Source organism: Coccinella septempunctata, chromosome 1 (genome assembly GCF_907165205.1).
Source record: "Coccinella septempunctata chromosome 1, icCocSept1.1, whole genome shotgun sequence".
Lineage (NCBI taxonomy): Eukaryota > Metazoa > Arthropoda > Insecta > Coleoptera > Coccinellidae > Coccinella > Coccinella septempunctata.
The window spans coordinates 45,897,835-45,916,911 of NC_058189.1; the positions used below are offsets into that span (position 1 = coordinate 45,897,835).

General features: G+C 34.5%; 2 protein-coding genes across 3 annotated transcripts in view; one reads left to right on the top strand and one right to left on the bottom strand.

Annotated features, from left to right (window-relative positions):
* Positions 1-19,077, bottom strand: part of LOC123322399 — an 83,063-nt gene that overhangs the window by 34,907 nt on the left and 29,079 nt on the right. Inside the window, exons 2-4 of one of the 2 annotated variants that reach the window (XM_044910348.1) lie at positions 10,345-10,693; positions 5,076-5,290; positions 590-725 (exon numbers count right to left, since the gene is read on the bottom strand). In XM_044910348.1, coding sequence (XP_044766283.1) covers positions 590-725; positions 5,076-5,290; positions 10,345-10,414 — 421 coding nt within the window. In that variant the 5' untranslated portion in view covers positions 10,415-10,693. Of the gene's footprint in view, positions 1-589; positions 726-5,075; positions 5,291-9,631; positions 9,676-10,344; positions 10,694-19,077 lie in introns of those variants that run through there. The other variant, XM_044910352.1, reaches the window with a different exon arrangement.
* LOC123322413 (keratin, type I cytoskeletal 9-like) lies at positions 13,419-17,511 on the top strand. Its single transcript, XM_044910360.1, has 2 exons — positions 13,419-13,554; positions 16,968-17,511. Exons 1-2 carry the CDS (start codon positions 13,540-13,542, stop codon positions 17,391-17,393), a joined length of 441 nt encoding a protein of 146 aa, XP_044766295.1. The 5' UTR covers positions 13,419-13,539; the 3' UTR covers positions 17,394-17,511.

Genomic DNA, 19,077 nt, shown 5'->3' on the forward strand with positions numbered 1-19,077 from the left:
CATGAAACAGAAAACTGTTATTAAAAATTTGTCTGTATTGAAAGTGCGTTTTTAGCGCCATCTCATTATCAAGCGTGTTTTCACTGGCCAAAATGTTTCCTATTTTTCTACTCTATAATTTTTGGTTGTGAATTGATAATACATGAACGACTCCTCTATTTTTTGACGAAATCAACCTCTAAATTTTTTCGCAACCATTTATATGCTCCCGTATAAAGTATAAACTGGTATAGGTAATACTCGTGTAGCTTGTTATTGAGAATGGAGAAAAAATGATGCTCAAAGGATCATCATAAGTAGTTATTACTCTCGACAAAGTGTCGAGATGATAAAGAAACTGTACATCTTCGGAAAACATAACTATCCTGAACTTCTGACAAAAAGTTAAATTTTTTTGATTTATTTCTGTTCATGGCTCAATCGAGGAGACATTTTTTGATGAGGTGAATATAATGTGAGATACTCTGCCTCAAACTTTACATATGTTATAATCATGTCATCAACCCTTTCAGAAGTATATGAATAATAAGTGGTAGGGAGTATCATAATTGGAAGTGGAACTTTTACATATATACTTTTCTAGACTTACACACAACTTCCATTCTGGCCTCACTCTGAGCTGAAGCAAACGAGGGCTTTTCTGCTGACACTTCGCATCTGAAGAGACCGCTCGTTTTCCAACCAACAGAATGAAGGGTCACTTTCATGCTGTCTGACTTTGAAAGCTGGAATGAAATAAAGCTGATTTAGGTGCAGGGTTCATATGGGGATATCAGTAAATCAAGACGAAATTGTCATGAAACGCGTTGCTTATTTCATCGTGAATTGAAATTTACGATGGGTTGTTATCAGATGGATGGAAATCCACTTATTGTTGTACCTACTCATCGAAGAATTCATTTTTCACAAGCCCCCAATAGTTTTCCTCCATTCCTCCCATATGTTATTATTGGCGCTGTCGTTTTATTAGTTCGATTGAATTAAAAATTGAACAAGAAAGTTGCCAGCTTACGGATGAGTCGTGCAACTACTTCCTTAATCAACATCAAAATTCAATGGTGCACTCAAGAAGATCTGCTCCCAATACATTTCATGTTCATCGTACATTTCATGTACAAATTTTACAGTTATTCTCACTACTGTGAAACTTGCTTCTCACAAGTTTTGTTGGTGAACTTTTCATCTATTTCAAATGAGAAAATATTCAAGAGTGTCTAAATATCTTCAATTCGAATAACGAAGATCGTCTGTGACTTGCCGTTTGATTTCGATAAAAGACATCAAACATTGTGTATCTCTTAAGCGAATATGGTAAGCACATTTCGAACACGGATTCGAACCCCGACCAATATGTCATGTACAATAACTCGAGAAACATCCCGTATAAATTATTCTCTTATTTTCTATTGTAACTCTACTCAATACTTTGAGATAAGATTTAGAAATACAGAAAAATTATTTCTTTGCATAGCGTTCATACCTTAATCCAAACAAATTGGAAGTTTCCTGTTTCCATTATTAAAATACATTTTTGTTGATTATTCAAATAAACAAAAAAATAGAAAATTGAGAGTTACTTCTGATGATGTTTTACTATATCAATCCTAAATATATAAATATAAAATAAGATTCTCCTTCTTTGAATTTTAAAGTAAACGTTCAAAATTGAAATTGAGGAACAATATACTTCAGAACCGGACTGGCTTTTCATGGGGTACTGACATTTCATAAGGCAGCGTTGGCTTTAGTTTTTTGTGCTGCTTAGTACTGCCGCTCTGTTTGTTTCAGCAGTGCTCACAATAAAATCGATACTCTACCCAATGATTATATGATGATTGTGACTGGAATAAATTCCATTCCTCCCCAAATTTTTTCCAAATTTTATCACATGTAGGTATTTACCAGATTCTAAAAGTGCCGGACTGAAATCTCTTTACGGACTAATGATTTTCTTTATTCAAATAATGGTCACAAAGAATTTTGGCAATCAGAATTGAATTCGTGTAATCTCTTCATTAATGGTTCGATTATTGATCCTTCAAAAAAGTCCCTGGATTTGATCCTCCTAGAAAAATTTGGCGTACGCTAAATCGACTTAAAACAGGCCATGGTCGATGTTCTCTTCAAATGGAATGCGCTTGATAGTTCGAAATGTGAGTATGGCACAGAAGAAGAAAATTTAGACCATTTGGTTAACAGTTGCGCAATATATAAATTTCAGGGTAGTTTCGAGAGAATTCATTTGTTGACTGATTCTTTTTCGACATGGGTTGCAAATTTCGAAACTATTTGATGAGAAATATGAAATTCAATACCTACCTCTCTCGTTTTTTTTTCTTTTAGATTATTCTAACTTCCTCAACCATCATGGTAAAAAGCAGGAGGAAGAAACTTTATATTTTATCCTATTTTAAATGAGAAGATGTCCTTCAATATGATAATTACAGCTTATTCTTCAAACGAATTCATTACGGGCAGACATAGAGTTTCCTCTGAGGTTTTTATCTCTGTTTTAATGTATCATACGAAGATATGTATGGTAACCCGTTGACATTTTTCCTCTGATTATATTGAGATCAGGAACCAGACATAGATTCACCGGTGTGAAATTAGCCATGTGCATATATACACTCCACGAAAATAAATGGTTTGATATATTTTCGGGTTTAGCAAGCGAATTATTGCGGAATATATTGTTCAATTCGGACAATTTAATCATGAAAAAATTATACTTCATGAAATAAGCCTCCTCTGTTTCTTTGACATGCGACGGAAGGTGGTAGTTTATGAGAAATAATACGATAACTTTTGTAAATGGACCATTCTGCTTTTAGAATGCGTTTGAAGAAGGAAAAATTATCGAGTAACACCCCCCTTATAGATTGTCAGGCCGTCAGGGGAGCAGGAGGGGGTGGTTTTTATGATTTCAGCCTTGCGGCTTTCACAGTCCTCTCCAGAGGAACATTCCCAGATATCTCAGATATCAAAAGGATTTAGCTTTGTTAGAGCCCTTCCAGGTTTTCGGGCCCGTGGTGGTGGTCGGGTTCAGGCCGCTCCTCGGCTTCTTGCTGTTGGTTGGATTCCTGTCAAAGCAGACGGTATTCCTCTGCATTCCCCATGTACTTTAGTACAGTTCTCGCCGTTCCCAGCAGTACCGCCTTCTGCATGACTGTATAGATATTTTCGTCCAACTGAAGTTTCCTCAAGTTCTCTGGTAGTTTCTTCGGTATCAGGCCTGTAGATGAAATGACAATAGGGATGGTCTTTATATCTTTCAGCTTCCAGTGTCTCTTGGTTTGTTCCTCTAGATCTCCGTACTTTGGAAATTTTTCGGTGTGTCTATCTAGAAGATTGATATTATTTGGAATCGCCACGTCGTTGAATAGTGCTCTGTCCTCATCCTTATTGAGCAATATGAGGTCTGGTGTATTGTGAGTTATTTTCCGGACTGTGAGGACCGTGCGATCCCAGTAGAGCTTGTGATGTTCATTTTCCAATACAACAATAATTGGTGAAGAATCTTGGCAACAGCATCATGTCTATTCTTGTACTCCATACCCGCGAACCTCTGACATCCCCCGGTGATGTGCTGGGTAGTTTCATGTGCCGCACAGCCATAACGACAGCTATCGTCCTTCACTGAGGCATCCTTGGCGATATATTATTTCATATTTTCATTCATATTCATTTTTTATTAATGAATTGAAGCCGATTCTAGGCCTATAACCTACTCTAACATCGGGATCCATAAAACTTTGATTGTCCGATTAACTATTTGACAGTCGCTCGCATTCCCAATCGAAATCACTGAAACCTTTTTATTTTTGAATTTATTGAAGAAGTAACTATTGAGAATAATTGAATGGACGTATGAACATCATAATAAGATGCAAGAATGATATTCTGAATGATCATGACTGAATTATCGATTGAAAACAAATTGACGTTAACTGTGTTGATTCCCAGATCAAGCTTCATAAAACCCGGGGTTACTGTACAAAAGTTGATCAAATAAAGTTGACAGTGCACTTCCTAAAGAGAAAGTAAACACAGGGAAATAATTCGATAAGTTTTCTAAATGAACTAGTACCGCCTTCTGCTTTTAGAATGTGTTGAAGTAGGAAATACCTATAGTTTGTCAGGTCGAGAAGGACCGGAGGGGGTGGTTTATGAGAGATGATTCGATAACTTTTATGAATGGGGGAGTACCGCATTCAGCTTCTAGTATGAGTTTAATGAAGAAAAAATGAATCGAATGAAATCAACCTTCCAGTTTGTCAAGACGTCAGGGGGGTGGAAGGGGGTGGTGTATAAAAATAATTCGATAACTTTCTTGGATAGAAGAGTACCGCCTTCTGCTTTCAGAATATGTTTAAAGAAGGAAAAATGAATCGAATAACGTCAATCTTATGAGTTGTCAGATGGTCAGGGGTGTGGGCGGGGGTAGTTTATGAGACAATTTACAAAAGTTGAACTCATTATTAAAGCAGAAGGCGGTATTTGTTCATTTCGAAAAGTTATCGAATTATTTCTGTTGCTCCTCAACGAAATAGGGGAGTTTTATTTCGTGCAGTATGATTTCCAACCAATTTTCTTCCGTGGAGTGTATCTGTGAATGTGAATCTTTACACCGGTAACAGATTCTGGGACATGTTCTTTCTATTTCTTTACACCCGTTTCATTGTTTTAAGATAACTCTATCTCTAAACAGTTGTTCTTGACTTGCAATGTTTCTACCAAAATTCGAAAATTTTTTGAATCGAATCTTAGAATGGTATGGAAACGTTAAAAGATTTAAAAGTTTATTCAAGACATAGACAATCATTAGGTATGTGAAATATGTTCACGGTCCAGCATATTTCTTTATATTTGAAATACTTAAATTTAAGGGTACACCCTAGACCGAATTTTTATTCGAAAATTGTTTGCGGAATCAAATTCTCCAACAGAACACACAAAATGTATTTGTTTTCTGTTCGAATATTAAGGAAGGGAAATCCCAGACAAACTCGTACATCATCTTATTCCTACCTCCCAAGAGCAAAATCCCATCTAATGTATTATATCTTACTCACATCTACATGGACGCCCTCCACTTTATACGAAGTAGCAGCAGGATTAGCTCTCGGGACGTATCTGTAAAATTCTTCGTGCTCCTTATACCACTTGACTGCGTAGAGAGCATCTCCACCTAAATCATAGTCGCAATGGAGAACCGCCGATTCTCCCGGCATCCTGAACTGGGGTATGCTCACACGGACCCATTTAAGTCCATTCGCTGAGAGAGTTCCTGAAGAGAGATTAAATTAGTTTATTTTGTCATTTCTGAGCGACTAATTTATACGTTTTAATATCAATATTGTTTCACCTGCGAGAATACTCGCGATATCAGTTCCAGAGCTTCCATCGTTGAGCAGTCCGAGGGGGAAATTCAGGATTTACTCGATCGTGTCAGATGAATACAAGGGCAGATACTTTCGACCCCGTAGAGTACCTCTACCAAAACTAAGACCTGAATACAGCGTGATTCCCGTTTTAAAATATTTCAAAGAAGACTCATGTTAAACGTTTGAAATTTTATAGTTTAGATTTGTTGGGAAATGTGAATTCTTGAAAAAAATTTCAGATTCGTTCGACTTCCGGTTTACCAGAAAATGATACCCACATTCGTTTTTAAATGTAGGGGAAATACGTACAAAATGACATATATGTACAAAATTACAAAGTCGCCTTATTTCAAAATTGGTGTGCTTTAGCGACTTTCCAACAACTGTGCCATGTGAAGGCAGCCATATTTACAATACTGTGAAATGTTGAGCGCCATTGCCACAGTAGCGCCGCAGTAATCACTTCGAACGTGTTTCGTGATTAAAAAATTTTATTTTTCAGTGATTTTCTCTTTTCTCCGTGATGCGTTATTTGTTGCTTTTTTGTGATTATTGCTATTAAAATCGATAAACTATGGAAGTATTCCAGTTAATTTTATTGCAATTATTGGTTGATTTATAAAATTATGATTTTTTATTGTTTCTTGTTTACATTTGGACAAAATGACAAACATATACAATGGACAAAATGACATAGTATGTCATTTTGTTATTTCTGTTAATAAGCATTTATCATTTTATTTAGGTGATATACCGTGAAACTACGAAAGAAAAACTAATCGGCAGTCTTGGAGTCAAGAATCTACGAGTAAGGCTATTAAAGCATGGAAGCAAAGAAAGCATTTGGTACTTCTCAGGCGACGCTTAGAAGACATAGAATATGAACAAAACCTTGGAGTGTATCTCTAAAGATTTAGGAATATTCAAAAAAAAAAAGACGTTTTCAACTGAAATTGAGCTGGAGTTAGCGGAACACATAAAGTTTTTAGAAACGCGACCCATTTACAAATTGGGTGCAACTGTTCAGAATGCAAGTAGGCTTCAAATAGACAGGCTTCTGGCCCATCAATCTTGATATTTTTCCAAACTACACGTTTGAACCTGAACAAATATTTCGTTGAATCAGAAGGATATTGCAGACGTTACACCTGAACTTATTTCCAGCTCACATTTGCCAATAGCTGAATGTCTCAACACTTTTTCAGTCCAAAAAGATGCGAATAACGATGCTGAATCTATTTTACATCCAACGGCAACAAATAACGATGAAGTAAATTCCTCACAAAATACCTGGTACCAATTAGCTGCTACTATTTCGCCAGCATCACAGAGCCAGTTCATTCGAGGCCAAAGAAAAAGAAGAGACAAAGGTAATTCTTTCGCTCCAAACATGCAAGAAATTATTGCTAAAAACGGAGCAAAGTATCCACGGGCAGAACAGAAGGGACAACTTAAACAAAGTTTTGATAATGATGAAAGAAATATTCCAGCTACCAACACTCCATCATCAGAAAAGAGATTGAGACTATCGAGGCACCGTACAACTGTTCAGATAGATGATAGCTCAAGAAGCGAAGATTTCTCTTCACTTTCTTAGCCCGGTGAGGGTTGGTTACGATGTAGGATTTGTTCTCTTCTGGGCTCATGCTTATGCGCTGATTTCCCAAAGTCTACCAGATATACTTGTGAATTGTGTTGTTAATATTTTAGTATGTCATTTTGTCCGTACTATATGGACGGTTGCATTTTTTTCTTAATATATATTTTATTATAGTTCCTACTTAATTAAAAGACTTCTATACTGATAGTCAATGAACCTATAATAAGTAAAAACCAAGGAGATTGATTGAAATTGCGTTAAATAAATAATTATGAAGAAAAAACAAAACACCATGTCATTTTGTACGTACTTCCCCAAATTCCCAATGTTTTCATTGCTTACCTATTGACTTCTACATCATTTTAATTTGTCACTTGCATATTATTCTCAGGAAATTCATCTGAAATCTGAAAATCCCCTTAAAAGTTTCTCAAATAAGATTTCATTCAAATGTTAATAACTTGTGAATTTTTGCATGAACATTCCTAATTTTTTAGCTTCCAGCATAAAACATACCAATGCTTTTCCTTCACTGATTCAAAATTTCATTGAATATAAAAGGTGCTTTTATTTAAATGTCAAAGTCAGTCATGAAAAACTCTCAAAACTCATTTTTCTCAAACGAGAACTTATTTTTCTTATTGCTCACCTGGAATCTACTTAATTCAAAAAATAGTGTATGCAAGTGTTTTACATAGTACTACTCTAAAACCTTTATTTCCGGAGATATTCGGTAAGGTCTTCTCCGTTTTCTTTCTTCAAAGAGTAAGGGTAAAAAGAAAACAATTGTATAATGATGGGTTTTTATATAATTACACATATTCGATATGTTCACCGTTTTCATCGAGGCATTTCAAAGGACGTTCTCAGAGGGATTGTTTTGGTCTACTAAATTTGGCAAGGTCCAAACCATCGAAAGTCACAACAATATTAATTTTCATATCCTGGTAATTCATAATAAGATCATTATAAACTAATTTCTTGATCCGACCCCGTAAATAAGAATCTGAAGGACTGAGATCCGGTGATCGAGCAGACCAGAGAAGGACCTCTTTTTCCCCTCCGACAATCTTCGAATAAATCCGGCTGGCGCTTCATTGATTTGAAACCAACGTTTATTAAAACGGAGTGGCAAATCACCACAAATTTTTTTCAATACTTTGCTTAGAATCCTCAAGTTTTCATCGTACATGATATAACGAGCCTGATTGTCCATTAGTGAACAGAACGCATTAATTCTTAATTGAAATTGATTTTCAATTTCCATTACTACTCGAGGATTCTCTTGTGGATATCCAATATGTTGAGCATTTTCTGTGACCGAAAAATAATACCTATGCTTTAGCATATTTTTTCTGACGAAATACGTAAGGAATAATGCATTCCCTTAGCGCGAAAAACACTTTAGACTGGGTGGCCTTATAGAGCGTAAGATTAAAAACATAATATCGATTTTATTAAATTCTTGTTTTTTTTTCACCATGACTTCTGAATAATGTCGTTTACATTATTCAGAAGTAACCAGACCATGGGATTCTACCCTATATCTTGGAAAATAAGAATTTTGAAACAGTGGTATGTATTACAATTATACACTATTTTTTGACGTAGATACTAGCTGATCAATAAAAAAGGGTTCTCCTTTGGAACGAGGAGTTTTGAAATTTTTGTCATAACTGACTTTGACATTGAAATTGAAATACTCTGTATGTTTAAATTTTTAATTAACGAAGGGAGAAGCGTCGGTCAGTATGTCTCTGCAAGAAACTAGAAAATTAGGAATTTTCTTGCAAAAATCTACAAGTTATTAACATTGGAATGAGGCCCTATGTGAGAAAATTTAAAAGGTTTTTTCAAATGGAACCGGAAGTTTCAGAGAATAATATGTAAGAGAAACATTGGAATAATGGAAAATTCAATGGGTAATCTGATTATCAATGAAAAAACTAGGTATTACTTTTGAAAAATGAATCATCATTTTTGGTGAAACTTGTTGATATTCATATCAGCGGGTGGTATGCATCTGAATTTATCCTCATTATTGTATTCGTTGCCTTTCCGTTTAAGCATGATCATTCCTTATTATTATTGTTCTTTTTATTCTCTAGTAGGCGCTGTTGCAAAATCGTAAACTAGAAACGAAGAGATTTGAATTTTAAAACCTCATATTTGAAGACTGGTTTTGAATAGTTTCATGAATGAATTCATAATTATTCAGTTTAAACTTGCATATGCAATGATAACCTAAATTGAGGAAAATTCCTCATTCTGTGTTTAATTGAAGTATGGGTTTTTATGAAGTGTCGGTCACATCAATTCAATATAGGATTGACATAACACTAACCTGCATTAATAAATTATTAAAATTTGGATATTTGGAACAATTGGATAAAATTGATGGGATGGATGTTGATAAAACCTTATTTCGTCATTCGAGGAGCAGTTTTTATGGTACCAAAATCAGCAAAAAAGACGATGATATATTCGGTCTAAAAGTTGATCGGTTGAACAATACCGATATCAGTCAAGCTTGGATTTCTGAATTGGAAAACGATGGAGATAGAACAGCAAAATCTAATTAATGTAATATCAGAGTAAGCTCACGAACTACGCTGCTGGACAAAGCTTGAAATGAGCAACTTACCTCCGAAATGAAACGGATTATCCGCATTTCTGCTTCGGTTGACATGCCATATTGTATGATTACTCGTTACTATATCTACTTGTCTGAGTTATACATGGTATGTTTGGACTACATAAGAGGGATAACGAATGAATTGTGGTTCTCATCAGAGATTATTTCGTAAATCGAGGTCCTACAGAGTATATTGAGTGAAAAATTTGAAACTAATCCACAAAGGATATGTTATGCCGTCACAACTATTTATTCCGAGCAACTGTGGAAACTATAATAGAAATAATAATGAACAATTTCAAGGACGCAGCAATCATATCGTTTTTAACTATATCCAACAAATTTTCAAAATTAACATTAGACTGCTTTCTGCGTAGTGTTGTCCTTTCAAACATGGGTCAGAAATACGTAAGCAATAATGTGACTTTGACCATGCATGAACAATTTCTGAAGAACTTTCAATACCGTGTCTCAACTGTTCTACTTCACTTACTTAAACTTAAGGATTTTTGATAAGTTTTATTGAATCATAAAAACAATTATTTCCACGGGGCAATAAGTCTCAAATCTCTTGCGCATGCAATAAAATATTTTCTGTAGCGAACAGGATGTTTGGTTGTGTTTATAATGAAATAAAACTGTTTTATTTCATTCAGAACTCCATAATATAACTCAGAAATGAATAATAGCGCATTCCACTCTTTCTCATAGAGAAAACTTACCGTGAATGATAAATCCGAAGAAAGCCGTGTAGAGAAGAGGAAAACTTAAAGCAGACATCATCCTAACCATCCTCTAATTCAAGAAAACTTATGTATACTCGAAACTTTGCAGGTTATACTCATTCTCAAAGATATATGATTTCCATTCACATTCATTATTCCCCACTATGAAATATTTTCACATTTATCTTTTTCAGCAACTTCATTCTATGGCAACATTATTTTCTCGTACTCCATTCACGTGAATTCTGCTAGGAATGTGGTTTGCTTATGTTGGTGCTCCTTTGTTGTGGAGATTCAATTTTTTTGCCGCTTCCACTCCGAAACCGTGAAAAATTCCTCTTTGAACCTGCAAATGGAGAAAACATAATTGAAATGGCGGAAATGGTAAATAATGCGGATTTTTACAAAGGACTCGTTCAATAACCCAAGTACAAATGCTTTTTTTGGCTTGTTTGTAACTCAGGTTTTTATCCTTTATTCTTGTTTCTATTGACGTTTTTTTGAATAGGCTCAATACACTTATGGTATTGCAGAAATAAAGGTGAAAACTCTGTATAGAAAACTCATTATTCATTCAGTTCGAGTTGCAAAATTGCGAATTCGGTTTAACTAGGTCTTCAACAAGGTCTACAATAAATCTATTTCAAAATTTTAGAAGAATTTTCGTGATCTGTATACCTGGCGACTCACCGTGAGGGCCTATTAGACCTTTATGGAATATACTAATAACAACTTTTTAAGTTTACCATTTTTAATTCTGTCATGTGGTCTAGATTTCACATAATAATTTGAATGCAAGGAATGTGTAAAATATTCGAAAAGAAACTAATACAAAATACACATCACTAATGAGAGCCACTAGAATAATGAGCCCCCACTATGGCGCGAGGAGTAGAATGATAAATATTGCACCTATTGGCAATTAACCAGTTAATGAAGGAACAATAAGGCATTTATATTCACTCCATCAATTAAGGATTCAGCACCAAACCTATATAGAGCAGATTATGATCGTAACCTCTAGGTGGATCCTGCCTCTACATCAGATAATTACACAAGTTTTTTTTTTACATTCATATTTCGATCTCCAAACTATACTCCATTCACTTTTAATTTAGCACTCAGTTGGCCATGAAATAATTTTCTCAAGTTTTTGTAACTAGAACGGAGTAAGGTTAGCACTCATGAAATGTCATTAATGTTAATGTCATAACGCCGATGTCACAACTAATATCAATTAATATTCAGAAATTCCGAAAGTGATTGAAGAAAAGAAAAGACAGGGTTTCAGGAAGTGCTATTTGGAATTCATATGGTAGGTAACCCTTTTATTCTAATATCTACAATATATCAGATGGTAGCAAAAATATTCAATGTAAGTGAATTTATATAAGGTTTCATCTGAATCTGAACGACTATTTGGAATTATTCCACAATCAGAAAGATTGTGAATGAAGAGGATGACGAAGAATTTCCTTCTATTGGGAGACCCAAAAAAGTGGTGGCATTTAAGAATTTTATTTTATGGTGAACGAATGCGAAAAATTACTATACAGGATTTTCCATGAATGTCATCGTTGAATGAGTTCCAGAAAATTAATTTTTCTATTTTTCGTTAGACTTGTTCTATACATAGTAAATGTCTTAAGGGATCAATAAATATATAATTGTTATTATTCTATCACAGTATTATAAAGAAACAGCCATAAATACGAGCCAACTGTCCTGTTAATAGTTCATTCATGTGAAATTTTTGTTTAAAGGTGAAGTTCCTCTTGCTTTGAAACTTCTTTAATTATTTCGACTTCCATTGAAGAAAGGTGTTTTTTTGTTGAAAAATTTAACATCCTTGTAATTATCCGTTTATTCCCTCGAAATTTACCCATTTCCTACCACTGCATCAGATGCATTTCATTTTCGGATTGATTTTTTCGAAAGCTACAACTGATGTAACGTATTCAACCTTTGGCCAAAGAACATAACCAACATTAACTCTCCTGAAGCTACTGCATATTATGTGTCAATAATTCAATCTTTTTCCATAGTAAAAATAATTACATTATTCAAAAACTGATCTCTTGTAGTTTCCATGCAAATAACTACATTTGGTATGCCTTCAATCAGTTTGTATAAAGAATTTTTTTTTTCAATTTGTCTTGGTTTACTGTACTGTATCACACATGGGCTCTTTTGTTTATTCATTGTTTGAATGTTTATAGGCATAATTGCCTCCTTTCTTATTTATTCTTAATAATAATAATAATAATAAATGTCAATTATGTTCGTCACATATTTTCGACATATTTTCCGAAGTGATTCGAAATTGTTATAAAATACGTAACTACTGGGACTTTTACGTAGAACGGACAACATATAGCGCTTATGTAAAACACAAAAATGTTTTGACCAGCGTCATAACCCCACATTTTCGTACTATACAGTTATACAGAGTGGAATGTGTCAAATTTCCATGGCCAACCGAGTGCTAAAATAAAATTGAATGGAGTATATATTACAATACCTCAATCTACTATTTATTGAACTGATAAAAAGAGATCAGCGTGCTTGAACTTTCAAAGCGTCTACCATTACGAATTCTAAATAGAAATTCCCAGTGAAAAAAAGTGCCTATGGAAATTTTTTATCGTTTTCAGATATTGTTGAAAATAAAGAAATTATGGCACATTTTAGAAATCGACAAAATATCAAAATTTATATCTTCAGGACAAAATTTATCGTGAATCAGTTTGCACTCATGAACTTTTCACGGAAATCGAGCCCAGGACTCTTTTCAACGATTTTACCTATCTAGTCAAAAAGTACCTACCAGAAACAGCCAAAATCAAGCAATTTGGGATATCGTGTAGAGCAATATTGAAAATTTGATTCGATTGTAAAAAGTATGTTTTTTTCCTTATAACCACATCAATTTTTGTGCAGTGTATTATTACCAGGTCTATCATAACAGATTACTGTAATATGCGATAGTGATTCAATCGAGATATCAGAACAAGTTGGAAAGACGTCATGTTTTACATGCCGAATATAAAAAAATCAGCACTATATAAACACATTCATATGATAATAAATTCATGTTATCACTTATAATATTTCTTGTTACGCGACCACGGACAAGGAAAAATCTATTCCGACAAGCCCAATAGCTAGTTAGTACACAGAGCATTTTCCACAATGATGAACCTACGTGTGAGTTGAAGTTTTTTTTTGTTATTTTCCAAGATGTGTTATATGATTCGATGAAACGTTAATCTATTTCAATCGGAAAATGGTGAAAACTTTTTTCTACCTCGAATAATTTTTTTTTTTTTGAACTATGACTGACTTACCTGATTTTCACTATGATATGTTATTCAACCATTAAACGTGCGATCTAATTTACTCCAACCTATCTGAAAATGCTTCTTGCTATGCCAAATGCATCTAGTGATAATTCGGAACAAGAAAGATTTTCATCTGGGATAAATTACCGGCAGAAAAATCAGGGGCGTACATACAGTTATTCTGCAGAATTCATTAATTATCTGTACAGCATTGATGCTCGATCAGGTAATTCAGTTCGAGTTTGAATATGGATCTCCATCAAGTAGCGCCTATATCAAATAAAAATTCTTTTCTGTTTATCCTTCTAGAATACCTCTCTTTGAATTCCTCTTATAATTAGGCGAAATTTTGTATTACGATGGCCTAATTAACAAACCTCGTAACTCCAACTAAATCGAATTTCTGATATTTATTTAGTTTTGTTAATCTATGGTCTCTCCGTGATATTATTCAATAAATGCATCATACAAATATTAAAGTATATTTTAATGTATGTGGAAAATCGAATTTTCACAGAAATTCTTCATCAATTATAAAAGAAATAATCAGTTTTTTGTGTCTCCTATGAAAACTGACAAATGTGAGTTACGTGGTTTGTAGGCCACCGGTTTATCTTTTGAATTTGATGAAACTATCAAGCTAGAATTCCTGATTGTGCGTGTGACAGTTGAAATTTTCGACTTCATTTCGGGAAATACCAAAATATTTGTATGTTTGGAAATTCTCACTCATGTGCTGTTACAATCTAAGCGACTCGTTTAAACACTAAATATAAATCTTCTAGATTGCATAACGTATTTGAACTTAAAGTATGTATTATTATCGAGAGATCTTCAAATTGACATACTTCACCATTAAAAAAAATCCTTCAAGTTAACTTTCCACAGGATTGTCAAAATTTTAGTAGTGAGACACGTAAATCTCTTTTTTGGAAATATGAATTTATTCCATATATTTGCACCAAAGTGTATTTAAATGTGAACCTTCTGATAAAAGGAGGGCTGGTAAGTGGCTTTCGTAGATTCTCTGGAAATTAAGTATAAGATTTTCATTTTCATTGCGTTCTTTCAGTTAGCTCATGTCTTCATTTTATTAATCCTGTTCAGGCTGTCATATATTTTGTTAGTTTTGTTCTTTTCATGATGTTATTTTTCATTTCTTAATCGGTTTCAGCTGTGTAATGATGAATATTGTCATCAATTATATCATATTTGATGACAACAATTATGGTATGTTATTACCTACATATATTCATCAATACAAAATGCATGAACTTCCATTTTGTATGTACAATCTTCATTCATTATAGTTCGCTTTTTGCGATGCTAATATAGTATTTTTTTGACACACTTTCGAACCAATCATTCAAGCAGCCCCGAAACTTTCAGATCATATGATATCAGAATGTATAGCACCACCACATCAATGACTGGTATTATCTTGAATTATTTTCTTATATTGATAAAGGAAAAGGAATCCCTAAAATAGTAAGCACGCTGACAAAATCTAATCTAGTAGGATTTTTTCCAATAATGTCGTATAGAATACCGTTATAAAGTAAAATGTTGATGGGGATTAAGAAAGAAGAACAGTGAATCATAAAACTCGCTGAATCCTCAGAAGCAAAGTTAATTTATCGACGATAAGAATATTGTCAGGAAATTTATTTCCTGACCGAATGTGATCTAGGGAGTGAACCATTCATTCAGAATATCATTCTTGCATCAAATTATGATGTTCATAAGTCCATTCAATTATTCTCAATTGCTACTTCTTCAATATATCCAGAAATGGAAAGGTTTCGGTGATTTCGTTTTACAGATCAAGTGACTGTCAAATCGTTGATCGGACAATCAAAGTTTTAAGAAATCTGCTGTTAGAGACATAAATGGATGTGTACAAGTCTACAGAGTGAGTGAGGTCTGGTTCAGTCTTTGCGGGACAGGTGGCGCATCATGATGAGATTTTGAAAATATTTCACAAAGCGGCCCACCGGTTTCGCTTTAGGCACCATCCTCCGGTCAACATATCTATCACTACACTGTACCGATGGGGGACAATAATCCCGAAACCGCTGTGCTCAGATGCTTTCAGCTTCTCTGGGATTTCCTACGCTTGTTCATGACTAGCTCGCATTATTGGAGAGACAATTCCACGGAATTGTCGTTTTCCAATTTTACAAGTGAAATAAAATAACATAAGCATAAGCGGATAAACGTCATCTTGCTTTTGTTGCTATGGATTGAATAATGCCTTAGCAACAATCGATCGATGCGATACCTTGCAGGTAATTTTCTGGAAATTGTTATCATTTGTATTCTAATCAAAATGAAATAAAATTTTGTATACAACACGTGAGTTATCAATGTTGAGTCATTCCAGAAATAAACCTACTCGCTCTTCGGGATCGTGTGTTAAACTTTCTTCCCATGAATAAATATTTATTACCTGAACTTACTTGTTGTATAAATAACCATTACACATCGTGATGCCAAATTATACGTGAACCTTGGAGGAGGTGTCGTTTGAGTCATATCTATATTGATCAACAGTTTCCGAGATATTCGAATTTTTGTTATTCTCGAAAAAAAATTTCCCTCTATTAGGGTGAGGCAGTTAGGAGAAAATTATGAAGAATTTTTTTTGTAGGGAAGGAACTATTTCGTGTCTAGCGAGAGTACGGATCTAACATTTTCATGTTTTTTTCCGATCAGAAGGACCAAAAATAATCTCAAGATGAGTAGGCATAATAATATAATGGAAAATCTACTTTCAGTCGCGATTTTTCCAATATGGCAGCAAACAGGCGAAGTGTTACGATCCGTTTAATTTTATGTTATACATAAACTTGCTATTTCCTCGAATTGAATCGCAACATATACTTCATACATATGTATTTCGAATATCGAGTATTTCTCATATTATTATTATTATATATTATATCATAAAACATTATATTCAAAAAGTGACTTTTCTAAAAAAACTTTGACTGGCCATTTTTTTTTGCCATGTCATCATATAGATTTTCAAATACTAAGCATCTACGAAACTTAAATAATTCTGACTGATAAGTCAACAGACATCTCTCACTCATTGAACAGACTAACTAAATTATATTGGGGAAACTCGAACCATAACATCTCATGTTCAAAAACCCAAAAAACTTTTCAGGTAACCCCTTTTTAACCACAAACGACTCTTTCACAATCAGATGTTTTTCTTTTCAATTTGATTAAATGAAAGATTACTCTTTATAGTTATTTTTGTTTTATTTTCAGTTGATAACTCTGTCTGCAGCATTGGTAGGGACTGTAATTTGTGACTGCTACGGAGATAGTGGTGGTGTTCATCATATAAATAATTGCACCGGAACCTTTTATGGTGGTAGTGGAGGTACTTACTATTTCACCAATGGCCCAGGAAAATTTATCGCTGGTAGCGGTGGTTCCTACTGCGGCGATGCTGGGGGAGATGAATTTACTGCTGGTAGTGGTGGTGATTATCATTTTTGTTCAACCAAAGGTAAACATCAACAGGGCACAGGAGTTGTGACAGGAGGTAGTGCAGGTGTGTACTATTTACCTCCCGGTTATGGAACAGTAACTGGAGCAAGTGGTGGGGCTTACTATGGAGATGCTGGTGGAAAAGGAATGGTTGGAAGTTCTGGAGGGGCATTCATTGTTAAATGTCCTTGCAACCAATAATTGGTTAGCGAAGATGTTGGTATGCGGGATAAAATTTGCGACCTCGATATTCATTGTGGATATTGTGGCTGGTCTTGTGCATTGTATTGAAACAAATAAACAAACTGTATGAAAAGGATAATGTTTTTAAGTTTTTCCATCCCCCGTTCGCAAACATTTTCATCATCTCATTATACCTCAAGAAGTGGGAGTACCTAAATTTTTAGACTTCTCCTTTGATACAACATTCATAACAGAACACTTCGATAAATAAATTCTTGAACGTTTCGATATCGAAAAAGCATCGAGAAAGAACCTAATAACGAATCAACTCAGGTGGAGTAGAAAGTTTATGAGTCGATGCTATTCATTTAGTGCAAAGTTCACTAAAATATGCCAAAAGAATATTCCCTGTAAACAATGACCATATTCTTACTGCTACATCAATCTTGAATATTTTGGTATATGTATACCTTTGCATTCTTTTTGGGATTTTGCGGGCAATGAATTATTATGTATGGTATCACTAGCTATTTTTTTTAGAGATAATACATATCACTTTGTGCTCATTATCTGGATTCTTTTTTTTCAGCAAAATATTCACAATAATTAGGTATCAGCTCAATTCGAAAACCTCAAAATTATTCAATTCAGTCGCCTTGAACTATCTCGTAGCTTAGGATCGACCTTCGGTAATGTCGAACGATAGTTTGACCACCCGCATAGTAATAACCATTTAGTTCGTTGTGTATACCCAATTTGGGCACAAATTATACCAGAAAAAATCTTGAACCAGAACCCATTTTTTGTTTCAAAAACAGACCAGAGGATCTAATTCATTCTTTTACGGACACAGCTGATAAGTATTTGTTTCTAGAATGTAATTTCTATACATATTTGTTGATGACCCTGAATGAAAAGAAATGGTGGAAAATAAAAAAGGTCGATTTGACCCCTCTGAAGATACAAGGAGTCAGAGAAAATTTATTCTAGGTGCCTCTCTTTCTGAAAAATACCACTGCAAAATTTCTTTGGTTTATCTGTGTCGCTCTGAAAAAATTTAATAAAGATATAATCAAGTCGTCATCTTTACCTACTCTTCAACCGTTTCCGAGCATTAGATACTTCAAAGAAACTTTTCGTCTTATTTCGAGGTACTGAACATATATCCGAATTAATTCCGATTAATGCTGGGACACCCTATATATTATGTATTGAAGTATTAAGTTAGGTGTCTATACGGTTAATCTGACTGAAATAGCATTCGTTCATCATTGCTGTATCCCGTTTTCGGGAATAAATCTACAAAAAGACAAAAAAAAAGATCAAAGGTGCGAACAGACTTGTAATTCATTTGTGCTAATAACGACTGTGTGCCCTCCTGTGACTGAAGAGACCCAACCGTGACCTGCAGATCCTTCCACACTCAGGCCATGGATAGTCACCAACCAAATCTGGCCGCCACTGTATCCTTCTCGAGTCTCCATTATTACTGTGTACCAAAGACCTCCACTGTGACCTGTCCAACGCTAGTTGGCATTAACTGATTTTAGGGATTGATTTAGTATCTCCTTAAACCGCTTATACTGGCCTCTGTGAATTCGCCATACAGAGCTATTTTGGGAAGTCTTGTGTCTTGCATCCTCAGAATGTGGCCGCTCCATCTGAGTCGGGCCCTTGTTACTTGAGTCTCAATTGTTGTACA